At 43.7% G+C, this 11,667-nt stretch overlaps 1 protein-coding gene across 1 annotated transcript; it reads right to left on the bottom strand.

Annotated features, from left to right (window-relative positions):
* Positions 1-574: 574 nt before the first annotated feature.
* Positions 575-11,197, bottom strand: RNF146 (ring finger protein 146). The gene is made up of 3 exons (XM_050894930.1): positions 11,134-11,197; positions 4,672-4,828; positions 575-1,721 (listed from the first exon to the last, which is right to left on the bottom strand). Exon 3 carries the CDS (start codon positions 1,718-1,720, stop codon positions 662-664), a length of 1,059 nt encoding a protein of 352 aa, XP_050750887.1. The 5' UTR covers position 1,721; positions 4,672-4,828; positions 11,134-11,197; the 3' UTR covers positions 575-661.
* Positions 11,198-11,667: the final 470 nt, after the last annotated feature.

Genomic DNA, 11,667 nt, shown 5'->3' on the forward strand with positions numbered 1-11,667 from the left:
CCGTAACAAAAACGAGACAGATCAAGAAAGACCTCAAAAACAAGACTACAAGGACTAGATGGCAAAGCCAGTGAAAATGCCATGAAGAGTGTATAGGTAAGAACTTGCAACAAAAGTTAACAGCATTTTTACATTTCCATTGAAGGAAGGTAAATGATTGCTCTTGTCTAGTAAAAACACATTTTAACTCCAAACTCACATCTATTTTCTCACATTAAATTAAGCATCCTGCTCACACCCAACATCTTGCCTGCTCCCACATTGCTTTAGTGTTCTTTTCATACATCAATCCATGCAGAAAGTAGTAAGACACTTAATGCAACAGTCAGATAATGAAGACAATTCAAGTTGTACAGTAGATATACATTGGCCAAAAAGGGATCGAGTATCTCCAAGGGGAAAATGCTACAAAATAAACACAAGACATTTTCAAGAAAACTGGGTATTGCTAAGCAGCTTTCAAACCATTAACAGGACAACCCAGTTTCCTACGGTTAGAGTCTTCCAGCTGAGACATGTTAAGAGACTTAAACAGGCCAAATCTGTTTCTCCCCCTCACCCCACCCTCCCACCAAACACACTGCTAGGTTTGAGTGCAATGCCAACGTGGACAGAAAATTTACAGATACAGGACTGAGTTTTTAATCGCATGGCTCTAGATTTAAACTTCAGTGACTGTGCACTGTCCATCTGGCCTTCTAGATCTTACGCTTGTGTTTACCACCCCACCCCCTGCCACTGGTCTATCTGCTCCTGACTGGCTCACGGTTGCATTCAAGTGTCTCTGCTGGACAGAGGCCAGGCGTTGCTGAAGGTGGGCAGACACCTCCTCGCTATCGCTGCTAGCATCCGATTCGGTCTCCTCAACAGAGGTGTCAGGGGCTGGCACCCTACCAGAAGATGATGATTCATGGTCTTCTTCTCCCTCTCCCCTATGACTCCTTTCAGCCATACTGTCTCCATTTATTTGTAAGTGTGCAAAAGAGTTCTCTAGAGAATTGCTTGCATCTGGTGATGGCGTTGAAGGACTCATCAGCTGACCATCTAGCGACGGCAGGGGCCTAGCAGAAATGGATGCTAGAGGCTGCACAGCTGCAGCCCCTGGAGTCGGTGTGCTGTCTGCACCATCAGCGGAGCTCTCTCTTGCCAGGTTGACAGTGTTAGCATCACAGTCCAACCTCAGCCCAGCCACTCCCTTCTTTGGTATATCTATTATGTCCCGTTTTATTTTTCGGCGGCGTCCGTGCTCGTTTCTCCTATACTGAACCATATTTTCCAGATCTGCTATGTATAAAAACCCAGCGATTAACATTTCAGTGCTCTTTTTACCCTTGGAAAAGGCATCTTCCAGCTCTCTGCTGGTACGTTCATCATACTGCCACCAACCATTTCTACCTTCATAGTACCAAGCATATTCTCCATTGCCTCTGCTTGCCGCTTTGAGTTCTTCTGGTGACAATAAGGTTGGCTTGTCAAGAAAATCCTCTGGAATCTCCTGCCGGCAGAGTGCACATCGTTTCCCAAGCCAAGAAGCTCCCTTCACACACAGATAGCAGAAAACGTGTTTACAAGGCAGACTTACTGGATGGACACACGTTTGCAGACAGATAGCACATTCAGGGACTGTCAGGGAAGGTGCTGTGTTAGCACATGACTCATTTGTCTTCCTATTTGTGGGTAGCATGTTGATCGAATGATCTATTTCGCCACAGCCAGCCATCCTGCAGAGGATCAAAGACAGATTTAAATCAGTTTATTGTGTCAACCTGAACTGGCACCTTACATCACCTTGGACCTCAACATCCACAGAATGAGATGCTTACCTTTAATTTAAGGTAAGTTATCACTTATGAAGCTCAACTCAAAGAAACTGACAGGTTGACATTCTGTTTCCTGAGCTGACACACTAAATCGAGTACTGGGAGAATTTATTTCGCTAATCACCAATCTTTATCTGTTTTGATTTTCAGCACATTATCATGCCAAGTTAGAAAACAAATTTTGGAATTTCCTCTGTTCTTTCTCTGAAGTAGTGTTGATTAATGAACCTCCAGTCAGGCAGTTACTTTGGAGCCTCCTCAGAAAATTAAAAGAAGCTATGGTTCTTTCCTCAAGAGGTGATCTAGCTGCAAACATTGAACTTGAAACAATCTCTCTTCACAGTACTGGTGATCATCCATTTGATTAGGGGATTGCCTGAACAGTACTTCAGACTAGGCTTCCACACTAGAAAATATGCCTGGCAACAGCACCCCCACTCTGTTTCTTAGTCCCCATGCACCACGCTATACCATCCCTCAAACTGGGCTCAGAACAACCACAGGGCTGCAGAAAGAACCAGATTTGAAAACTGAGGTGGCTTTTCAAAAGATACCCTGGATTCCTTTTTCCTGAACATCAGGTGAGCTCCCTGATACAGCTCAGTGCATCTCAAAAGGAATTGTTGCAGCCCAGCAGAAGGAGCAGTATATCACAGAAGACACACAACCGTGATTTGATTGGTTTGTGAAGTCATTGCCTCTACCTTCTCTGGCCATATCTTATTTCTGTCATTGAAGATGATTTTGTAACCAACTGTAAGACAGCAGGGACTGCAAAACTGTGTCACTTTGGCATTGTGTAGGATTTCAGTAGTTGAACAATTCTAGCCTAAATATGCAAATGCTTTCTCAACTACATTTTTGCCACAGCAATCTTTCACAGTCTGTTTCATGGTAGTTTTCCTTTTATGTTCTTATTTATTAGCAATCAAAACCAAACACCAGATATCAAACGAGGGAGAAGAATGGACTTGGGGGGATGGGGGCCTAAAAAGGTGCCTTTTTTCCTTTAAATCCCCAAGGAACTTTGAGGCTGATATTCACTGAAAGGCTATTTTGCTGAAACTAGTCTTTGTTGTACAAGCAGCTAGGAATAGTTCATGCAAATCTATCACAGGCACATGGGCCAGAAGGGACCTTTCGAGGTCATATAGTTCAGTCTCCTGCCCTACAGGGCACTACCACCAATAGTAGATAGATCAGCTGTGGCTTTGTCTAGCTGAGTTTTTTTGAAACCTGCAAGGATGGAGATACCATAACCTCCCTGACAGCCTGTTCTAGTGTTATACACTTTTCTAGCAGAATGTTACCTCTGAATTTTCAAGTGCTCCCATAATGAGATACAACTGTGCAAAAAAGCACAGCAGCAGAGATTTTTTTACTTCCACGCTACAGTTTTACAAAAGGCTGCTTCTCCCTGAAGTTATCCTTTTCAGAGTCAAAGATTAAAACAACCTGTAGATAAGTAACTTCTATACAAGTCACATATCATAATTAAGATTTTGGAGGGGATTAAAATGCAATGCTGGAATTAAAAATGCAATGCATTTTGACAAATCAAGTTCTGATACCATGAGCTAACTTAGTAGCAAACTAAAAGCGGAGTGAAAGTTCTCACCTGTTCACTGAAGGCACAAAAATGCTAACATTTGAACTGTGCTCCCTAGGTCAACCCATTAATTTGAGGGTTCTCTGATTCCTTACTAGATCAAGACAACAATGCAGGATATGAAAAGAAAGGAGTACATGCCTCATCTTGAAATTCCTATGTGATTTTTAATGACTCAGGGGAAAATGTTATGTGTAAAATGAATACAGCTGGAGGAGTAAACCCTTATCTCTAAGCAAGTGCTACCCAGCAACATAAAACCCTTAAAAGATAAGCACAACTGCAGTTGTGTGTGCTCAGAATGCAGGACAATTATGCACTTGAAGATTCTTATCAACTAAACTGATGCTGTCTCACTTTCTGTTTTTAAAGGAAAATCCTAATTAATCCTTTTTTGTTTACCTTTTCAATTATCACATCAAGGTCATAGAGTTTGTTTATAAGCTGGTATGAGGATATACATGTAGATTTTTATTGAAGAGGTATTGCTTCAGAAAGGAGGAAAAACATCTAAGATGACTGCTATTCTGCTACGTTATGGCTGTGGAAGCACTTTCATTGCAACTTCACAGTATTAAGAACTAAACAAAACTGACCACAGAGTATTTTTTCTGAAATTAATAGTAATATTTTGTAACAAGGTTTAATCAAAACAGACTTCATATTAGAACTGCTACCAAACAGTAAAGCTTTGGTTTTTGGAGGGTTGGGTTCCCTTAAGTCACTTCTGGCAACAGGAAAAATTACACTATTGAATAGTGAGGCTAAAAGTTAATCAAACTCAAGGACGAGTTCTAAAAATAATTTTATTTGAAGTATTTAGATCCTCAATTCAGGTATAAATAACGGAACAATAAGCATCTGAACGCTGCTTTTTAACATAAATACAGCCTAAAGCCAACTGAGAAGGAGCTAGTCCACAATCTTGCCAGATCGCACCTCTCTATTATCCTTTTGTGGGTTTTTTCATTTTTAATATTAAAACATATATTTAATTTGTAAGCTTAGGGTGCACAGCCTAGAGCGCCGTCATCAACACATAAAGTATGGAACAGGTGATGCATAAAAACTTTATGAAAAGACCCCGGGCCTTCTAGGACTCTGTTGGAAGAAAAAGTAAATTCCCACAAAACCACCTCAAAACTGAGTAATTTTTCAAACTCCAGGTCAAATTCTAACTGCAACTAAGCAGTCTGTCAAGGAGCTGACACGTATAAGTCCATTAACAAAACACCAGCTTACTTTTTCTGAATAATTTCTACTGAAGCATGCCACAAGACTAAAATGTCCTCTCTTCAGATGTCTCCAGCTAGGATGGCAGGTCCTCTTTCCCAAGGCTGGCTCATTCCTTACTTATCCTGCCGAACGGTACACTACAGTGTTTCAGCTTCCCTGCAAACTAATGGAAAGCAAATAATATCACCGTTACAATGTTGTACAGAGGTATGAGTGAGCAAAATACAATGCCATGGTCCTGTTACAGAAAAGAAATTACTATGCTTTCATTTACCTGATGCAGGCTATTTTCAATAAAAATATCATCAGACTTCTGTTTTATTTTTTGCAATAATCAATTTTGGCCTGCAGTTTTGATGTCAATTATTTTGATGTCTGACTTCAGCAAATTATCTTTTTCTAAAGTACTAGAAAAGGCAATTATCTTTAACTATAATAAGTTAATGGCTCATTTCCGTAAAGTGACCATGTACACCAAAGGAGAAACAAGACTAAAGTTAGGAGCATGTTATGTTCGTGAAAATTTAACCTCTAATAAATGACTCCTTATATTCAGAGAGTTTAAAAAGTCACAATGCCTTCCTAAACCTGTTTATAAAACTATCCATATCATATCGTTCCAAAGGACTATCTAGGCTTGCATCTTGTCTCTTAACAGGGGCTAATATCAGATACTTGAAGAGAAAACAGTGCATGCCAACAGCTGATTTCCCCTAGGTCCACTCCATATTTCAAGCAGTCTGTAGCTCAAAGCCTTGCATCCTTGTACTCTTTTTCAGGGATCACATGCATTCATTTTATGAATGAACCTCAGAACCGTTCAGCACTTTCTTTATAAATCTGCATATGTATGTCCTCATACTAGCTTATAAATAAACTCTATGACCTAGATTTGATACTTAACAAGGTAAACAAAAAAAGGATTAATTAGGATCTTCCTTTATTTCTTTATAAAGTGCTGAAGGGCTCCGAGGTTCATTCATGGAATGAATGCACGCAATCTCTGAAAAAGAGGACAAGGATGCAACTCAGCCTCCACACCTCTGAGGTAACATACTCCTCTCCAGGCTAGCAGGTAACATCAGTCTTGCATATGTCACCAACCAGAATCTGAGCTAAGTCATTTCACAAATACATTATAATCACTGGAAACCAATAAGTGCCTAACATACCTAACATTCCCTACAGTAGGGAAGTAGGAATCTGCAAACTCAGAGAGGGCAGGGGGACCATCAAGATTTCACTGTCACATTCTCACATCCTAAACAGGAAGGTCTTGACCTAAAAGAGCCACCCTTAGTTACAGAAAGTATTCAGGAATCCTCTGTAAAAAGACCGATGAGCCATAGAGGTATATCTTCCTTCTGGGCTGTAGCTTTCAAGATGATTGTTAAGCATTTTGAACTACAATTTCCAGTTGCTGCAAAATGCTACATATAGGAATGATATGAAGCAGACCCAAGAATTTCACATCTTATATTTCTATTTGCTCAAGGAAAGAATCATTTCAGTATAAATACAGCGGAGATCAGACATGTAAGAGTTGAGCAAAGTCAAGGAGTAATAAGTCCCTGAAAGAACATGGAGAATTAGTATTACAGTATTCTGTGCTACAGTCCTTCATCAAATGATCGAACACTTATCATTAATAACAGAGTGAAATGTTCAGATGAATTCAGTATAAGACACATTACTCAACTATGTTATTTTCTTTATAGCTGAGCTCCATGTAACATTCTGTGCAGCTATTTTTAGAAAGAGCTCCTAAGGAAAAATGCAAAAATTAACAAGCCTATCCACACCTTTTCTGCCCTCATCGTTCTAGCAGCTTCCCCTTTTTTCACACATCAATCTGAAACCAAGAGCTGCAATCGCATTAAAATTTTGGCTCTACTAACCCACTCAGACAAGGTACTGTGTTTGCTATGATCAAAGAGACAGTTGCAACAAGCTTGATGCTGTGGGTGTGGTGTTCAGTCCTTCATCTTAGGAGCTGGCTTTCTGTTACTTCTGTAGGTATCAATTGAAGCCTTCTATCTACTACCTCTTGCAATCCACTGCCTCTCACAATCCACTATTAGAGGTAGCACATCATAAAACCAAATGTTATGTGGAGATGGGAGAAAAAGGTTGGGTCAGTTCTGGCAGATTGCCTAGGAAATAAAAATGCATGCACATATTCAAGGTATGTAATTATACCTAGAAGAATCCATTAGGGCATAATTATAGGATTATGGTAAGGCAACTTTCTAATTGCTACATAGCTCTTAAAAAGAGCTAGTTCACAAACTGACTTCAGGTAACCTCTACATTTCATGACATTGTTATTTATTTAATAAGCCAGTCTTGAAAATTTTACTGAACGGGATAAAAGACACTTGTGGCTACACACCCCCCCCCTTTCCTGGATGATGACGACTCCTTTAAAGTCAAGTGGGTAAGAGCTGTATTCTATACTCAGCAATTAATTTTCTATGCTAGAAAAGCAGGTAGTATGAGGAGTTACGCTATCTGCGGCAACCTGCAAGTATCCCTTCCTTCTGCATACTCACTAAATCCATACATCTTATCACACGCTGATTTTGAAACTTTGATTCAAGATGCAACAGATGAAGGACAATCCCACTGATCAGGAGCAAGAATTTAAATTGGGCAACGTGCCCTCCCAAACTGACGCTCAGCCAGCATTTAACTGCTCTCTTTGTCCCCTTGAAAGTCTCTCAGGGTGCCTGCTGGGAGAAGTCACATCTGCTTCTTCCACGCAACTTTGAGATGTCGAAGTGGTGGACTTCCTACCAGACTGATCTCCCAAAAATTATTTCAGGTTCTCCTTAAGAAAAATTTCAAGCTTTTACTAGACCAAGATGGAATGAAATTATTTCTTGCTAGTTCAGTCATCTGTGCCCATTGGATTCCCAGGAAACTATCAGACCCAACACATTTTTTTCCACTTTTCTATTTCTTTGGAAAAAACAGCAACAATAAAAAAATCCCAGAAACTTACATATTTAAGAAGCCAGCTCCTAAATGTCAATGAAGTGTTACATACAGGCTTAAGTAGTCTCTTCTGTAAGTAAAAGCTTAGCTTTTTAAAAACCAACAAGCATAAACCATTGGTAAATTCAACTAACATCAGCTTCTAACCAAACCAGCCAAAGACTATTATTTGAGTCCTACTTCAAATGACAGATGATCTCACAAATTCTGCAACTCTGTACAGATTAAAGTAGCTATCACAAATTCATCATTTCCTCCCCCCCATAGGCTGAAAACTCAACAGCTACAGCAAAAAGAGTAAATCTCTTCTGTAATTAAATACTTGGATTTTTCCATCAAGCTCCCTAACTCGTAACTCAATTATTGGGGGGGGCAGGAGGGGAAAAAGAACGCTGAATTTCTGCCCTTCCCTACAAGTCACCATAAGCCAAATGCTGTGGGAAGAAAGAAGGAAGGTGGCTATTTTTTTAAATAGGAAAAAATCACTCTCCTGTCTGAAGGTCTGCTACTGTCAATATTGTATCAGGTCAAAGTACTGAGCTGTCGTGGTTTAACCCCAGCCGGCAGCTAAGCACCACGCAGCCGCTCGCTCACTGCCCCCCCACCCCTGGGATGGGGGAGAGAATCAGGAAGAAAAAACCTCGTGAGTTGAGATAAAGACAGTTTAATAGGACAGAAAGGAATGAAAAACAATGATAATGATAATAATAATATGACAATAGCAATACTAAAAGAATTAAACTATACAAAGCAAGTGGTGCACAATGCAATTGCTCACCACTCGTTGACCGATGCCCAGTTAGTTCCCGAGCCGCGATCCCCCCTCCCAGTTAACTCCCCCCAGTTTATATACTGGGCATGATGTCATATGGTACGGAATAGCTCTTTGGCCAGTTTGGGTCAGCTGTCCTGATGGTGTCCCTTCCCAGCTTCTTGTGCCCCTCCAGCCTTCTTGCTGGCTGGGCACAAGAAGCTGAAAAATCCTTGACTTAGTATAAACACTACTTAGCAACAACTAAAAAAATCAGTGTGTTATCAACATTATTTTCCTACTAAATCCAAAACACAGCACTATACCAGCTACTAGGAAGAAAATTAACTCTGTCCTAGCCGAAACCAGGACATGAGCCTATCAGATATTTTTTAAACTGTCCCTGTGCACTGGATAGCACAACAGATAAATAACCTCACTGTTTCCTGTTCTTACCTACTTTTCTGTATCTGTTTCTTAAACTTAGAATATCTTCAGGAATTGCTGACTGTGATGAGGCTTCAAGCTGCCTGTCATTCCTTATCCTTTGCTATTACACATTAATTAAAAAAAACAACCCTTATACGTACATTTGGAACTGAATCACAGAAGAATAGTCAAATGCAGAACAGTCAACCATTTTGGCATTGAACTGCTACATATTTATTCAAAATGACGTTCTTCTCCTATGCTACAACTGGAGCACTGAATTTGAATTTTGAGCATATATCTTATTTCAATTTATTTAACACAGCAAATGTTAGTTTCTCACTCAAAATGATATTGTGTGGAAAATGAAGCAGAAACTGGTTCATCTGAAGTTATCAATGCTTCAGAAACAGAAAGTAAGTACAGGAACATCTCTTCATATATATAGACTTGATTAACATGCACAGAAGAGAGAAAAAAAAAAATCAATTTCAACAAGATGACTTTTCCCCCATCAACTCCAGGAGTCCACCGTTCAATAGCCTTTAAAAATACTGCAGTTCCAGCTCTTTAAATAAACGACAATTCAATTACATCTAAATTGATGCAGTATATTTTCAAGGAAACAAGAAGAACAGAACTTTTTCTTTCACTCAGTACAGATTCTGCATTATAGCAGTTTAAACAATTGGTACTTTGATTCACTTGGAAAAAAACCACAGTATTAACCACACAAGACTATAGAGCAAGTTCTTGCAAACATTCAATATTTAAGATTTACTCAAAATGACCAAATCAATATTCAGATTTCACCGTGTCTTCAATACTATTACAAACTGTAGTTTTTGGTATTTTTAGAGATGCTTTAAGAACTATTTTTAAGTAGCCCACTGTCCAGAGGCAGCAGCTAACAAAGCAGCAGGACTGTATTTTTAGCATTACAAATCTGACAAAAGCAAAATGTTTTAAAGCTCTGCTCCCTACTCCTCCTTGTAATTATTCAACGTATACTTGCATACTACACCACCAGTAACAAAACCTACAGTCTTTCTAGTTCATACCACAAAAAAGTTATACTGAGGTTTAAAAACCCACACTTTTATTTGGTTTTAACTATTTCACCATTCTGATTATCCTGTTTGTATGAAAAACTCATATTTACTAATTATTTTGTAATAGTTTTTCAGTGGTGGCAATATGTAGTGCACCAAAAGCGGGACCTATTTTCATGTCCCATTTTAACATTCTGAAGAGATGCAATCCAAACATTTGAGCTGAGACCATCAAGCACAAAGAAACAAAAGCGCTTCCATTAAAAACAGACACCAGTTACTTCTTTTTACATGCTCTGTACTGTGCTCCTATGGCTGTTTGTACGACTTCCATTCTAGGTTCACGTAGCTCGTTACAGTAATCGAAGTAAGCCAGCTACAGCAATGACATTTTGAAAGGCGACTGACAACACGCAGCACAGAATTATTTAAAGCGCTGCACATCGGTCTAAGAATTAAAGCGCTGCGCTCGCTTGGTCAGGGGATTCTGCCACGCGTGACGACGCTACAGCTAATGCTCCTGACCTATTTTACTACCGAACAAAACGAAACCTGGCAATCAGGGCCCCGACCCGGCACACAGCGCGCACCTAATTCTACACAGGCAGAGGGGATGCCGCCTCCCTCAGGGGCAAACCGCGGCACAGAAAGCGCCGGCAACAGGCGGGCCCCGGCCCGGCAGAGGCGACCGGGCGGGGGCCTTCAGGAAGGACCGGCAGGCTCGCCGCCGGCGGGGCGCGGGCTGAGCGGAGCCCGGTCCGAGCGGAGCCCGGTCCCGGCTCTCCCAGCCTTTCAGCGCCGCGGGGCGCGGGCAGGCCTCCCCGGCCGGGCAGCAGGGGCGGCCGGCAGCGCCCTGCGCCGCCGCGGCCCCAACACCTGTCACGTGACCCCGCGGGCGGGGCGGGTTATGGCCCCCTCCCCCCCCCCCCCCCAGCCAAAACAATGCCGGGGCGCCCGCCCCTCAGCGCGGCCGGGGCTCCGCGGCAGGCAGGCCCGCGCCGCGCCGATCGCCGGCCTTTTGTTCAGGGCGCCCACCCGCACGGCGAGGCCTCGCCATCCGCCCCAGCCCTCTCGCCCGCCGGCGGAGGAGGGGGCAGCGCCGCCCCCGGCCCCGGGCGGCCGCGGAAGAGGGGGGCTGCCGGAGCGACCGTTGGTGGTGACGGCGGCAGCCGCCGCCGCCGCCGCCTCCTCTCTCCCCCCTCCCCTGCGCCCGCGCCAGGGACTCAGTCAGGCACTCACCCGCCGGGCCGGCCGGCTCGCGCCGCTCAGCCCGCCGCCGTCACCTGCCGCCTCCTCCGGCCCCGCCGCCGGGACAGCGGGACGCGCCGACGTCACGCGCGGGACGGGGGGGGGGGGCGAATGCGCCACTGTGACGCCGCGGAGGGGAGGGGCAGCGGAAGGGGGTGGGGTGAGCTCACCGCGGGGAGAGGGCCGCGCGCGCGCGCGCGCGACGCCGCTGCGTGACGCTGTCCCGCCCCGTCCCCGCGGCGGCGCCGTGGAGGCGGGGCCTGCGCCGCCGGTAGCCCGGCTGCTCCTGGGCTAACGGGGAGGGGGTGCTGCCCTGGGGGCCGCGGCCCCTTCGGGGGTCCTGTGGCGAGGCCTGCGAGGTGCGGGGAGCGCCGGGAGGGCCTCGCCACACGGCTGAGCGCGTCGGGAGGTGGGGGCGCCCGGCCCGGCCCGGTCTTTCCTTCCCGGGGCCCCTGCCCAGATAGAAGCCCCCTCCAGAGAGCAAAGGTCTGGAAGTGGTGGGAGCCTCCGTGCGTGTATTGCCTG

This window comes from Gymnogyps californianus, chromosome 3, assembly GCF_018139145.2.
Source record: "Gymnogyps californianus isolate 813 chromosome 3, ASM1813914v2, whole genome shotgun sequence".
Lineage (NCBI taxonomy): Eukaryota > Metazoa > Chordata > Aves > Accipitriformes > Cathartidae > Gymnogyps > Gymnogyps californianus.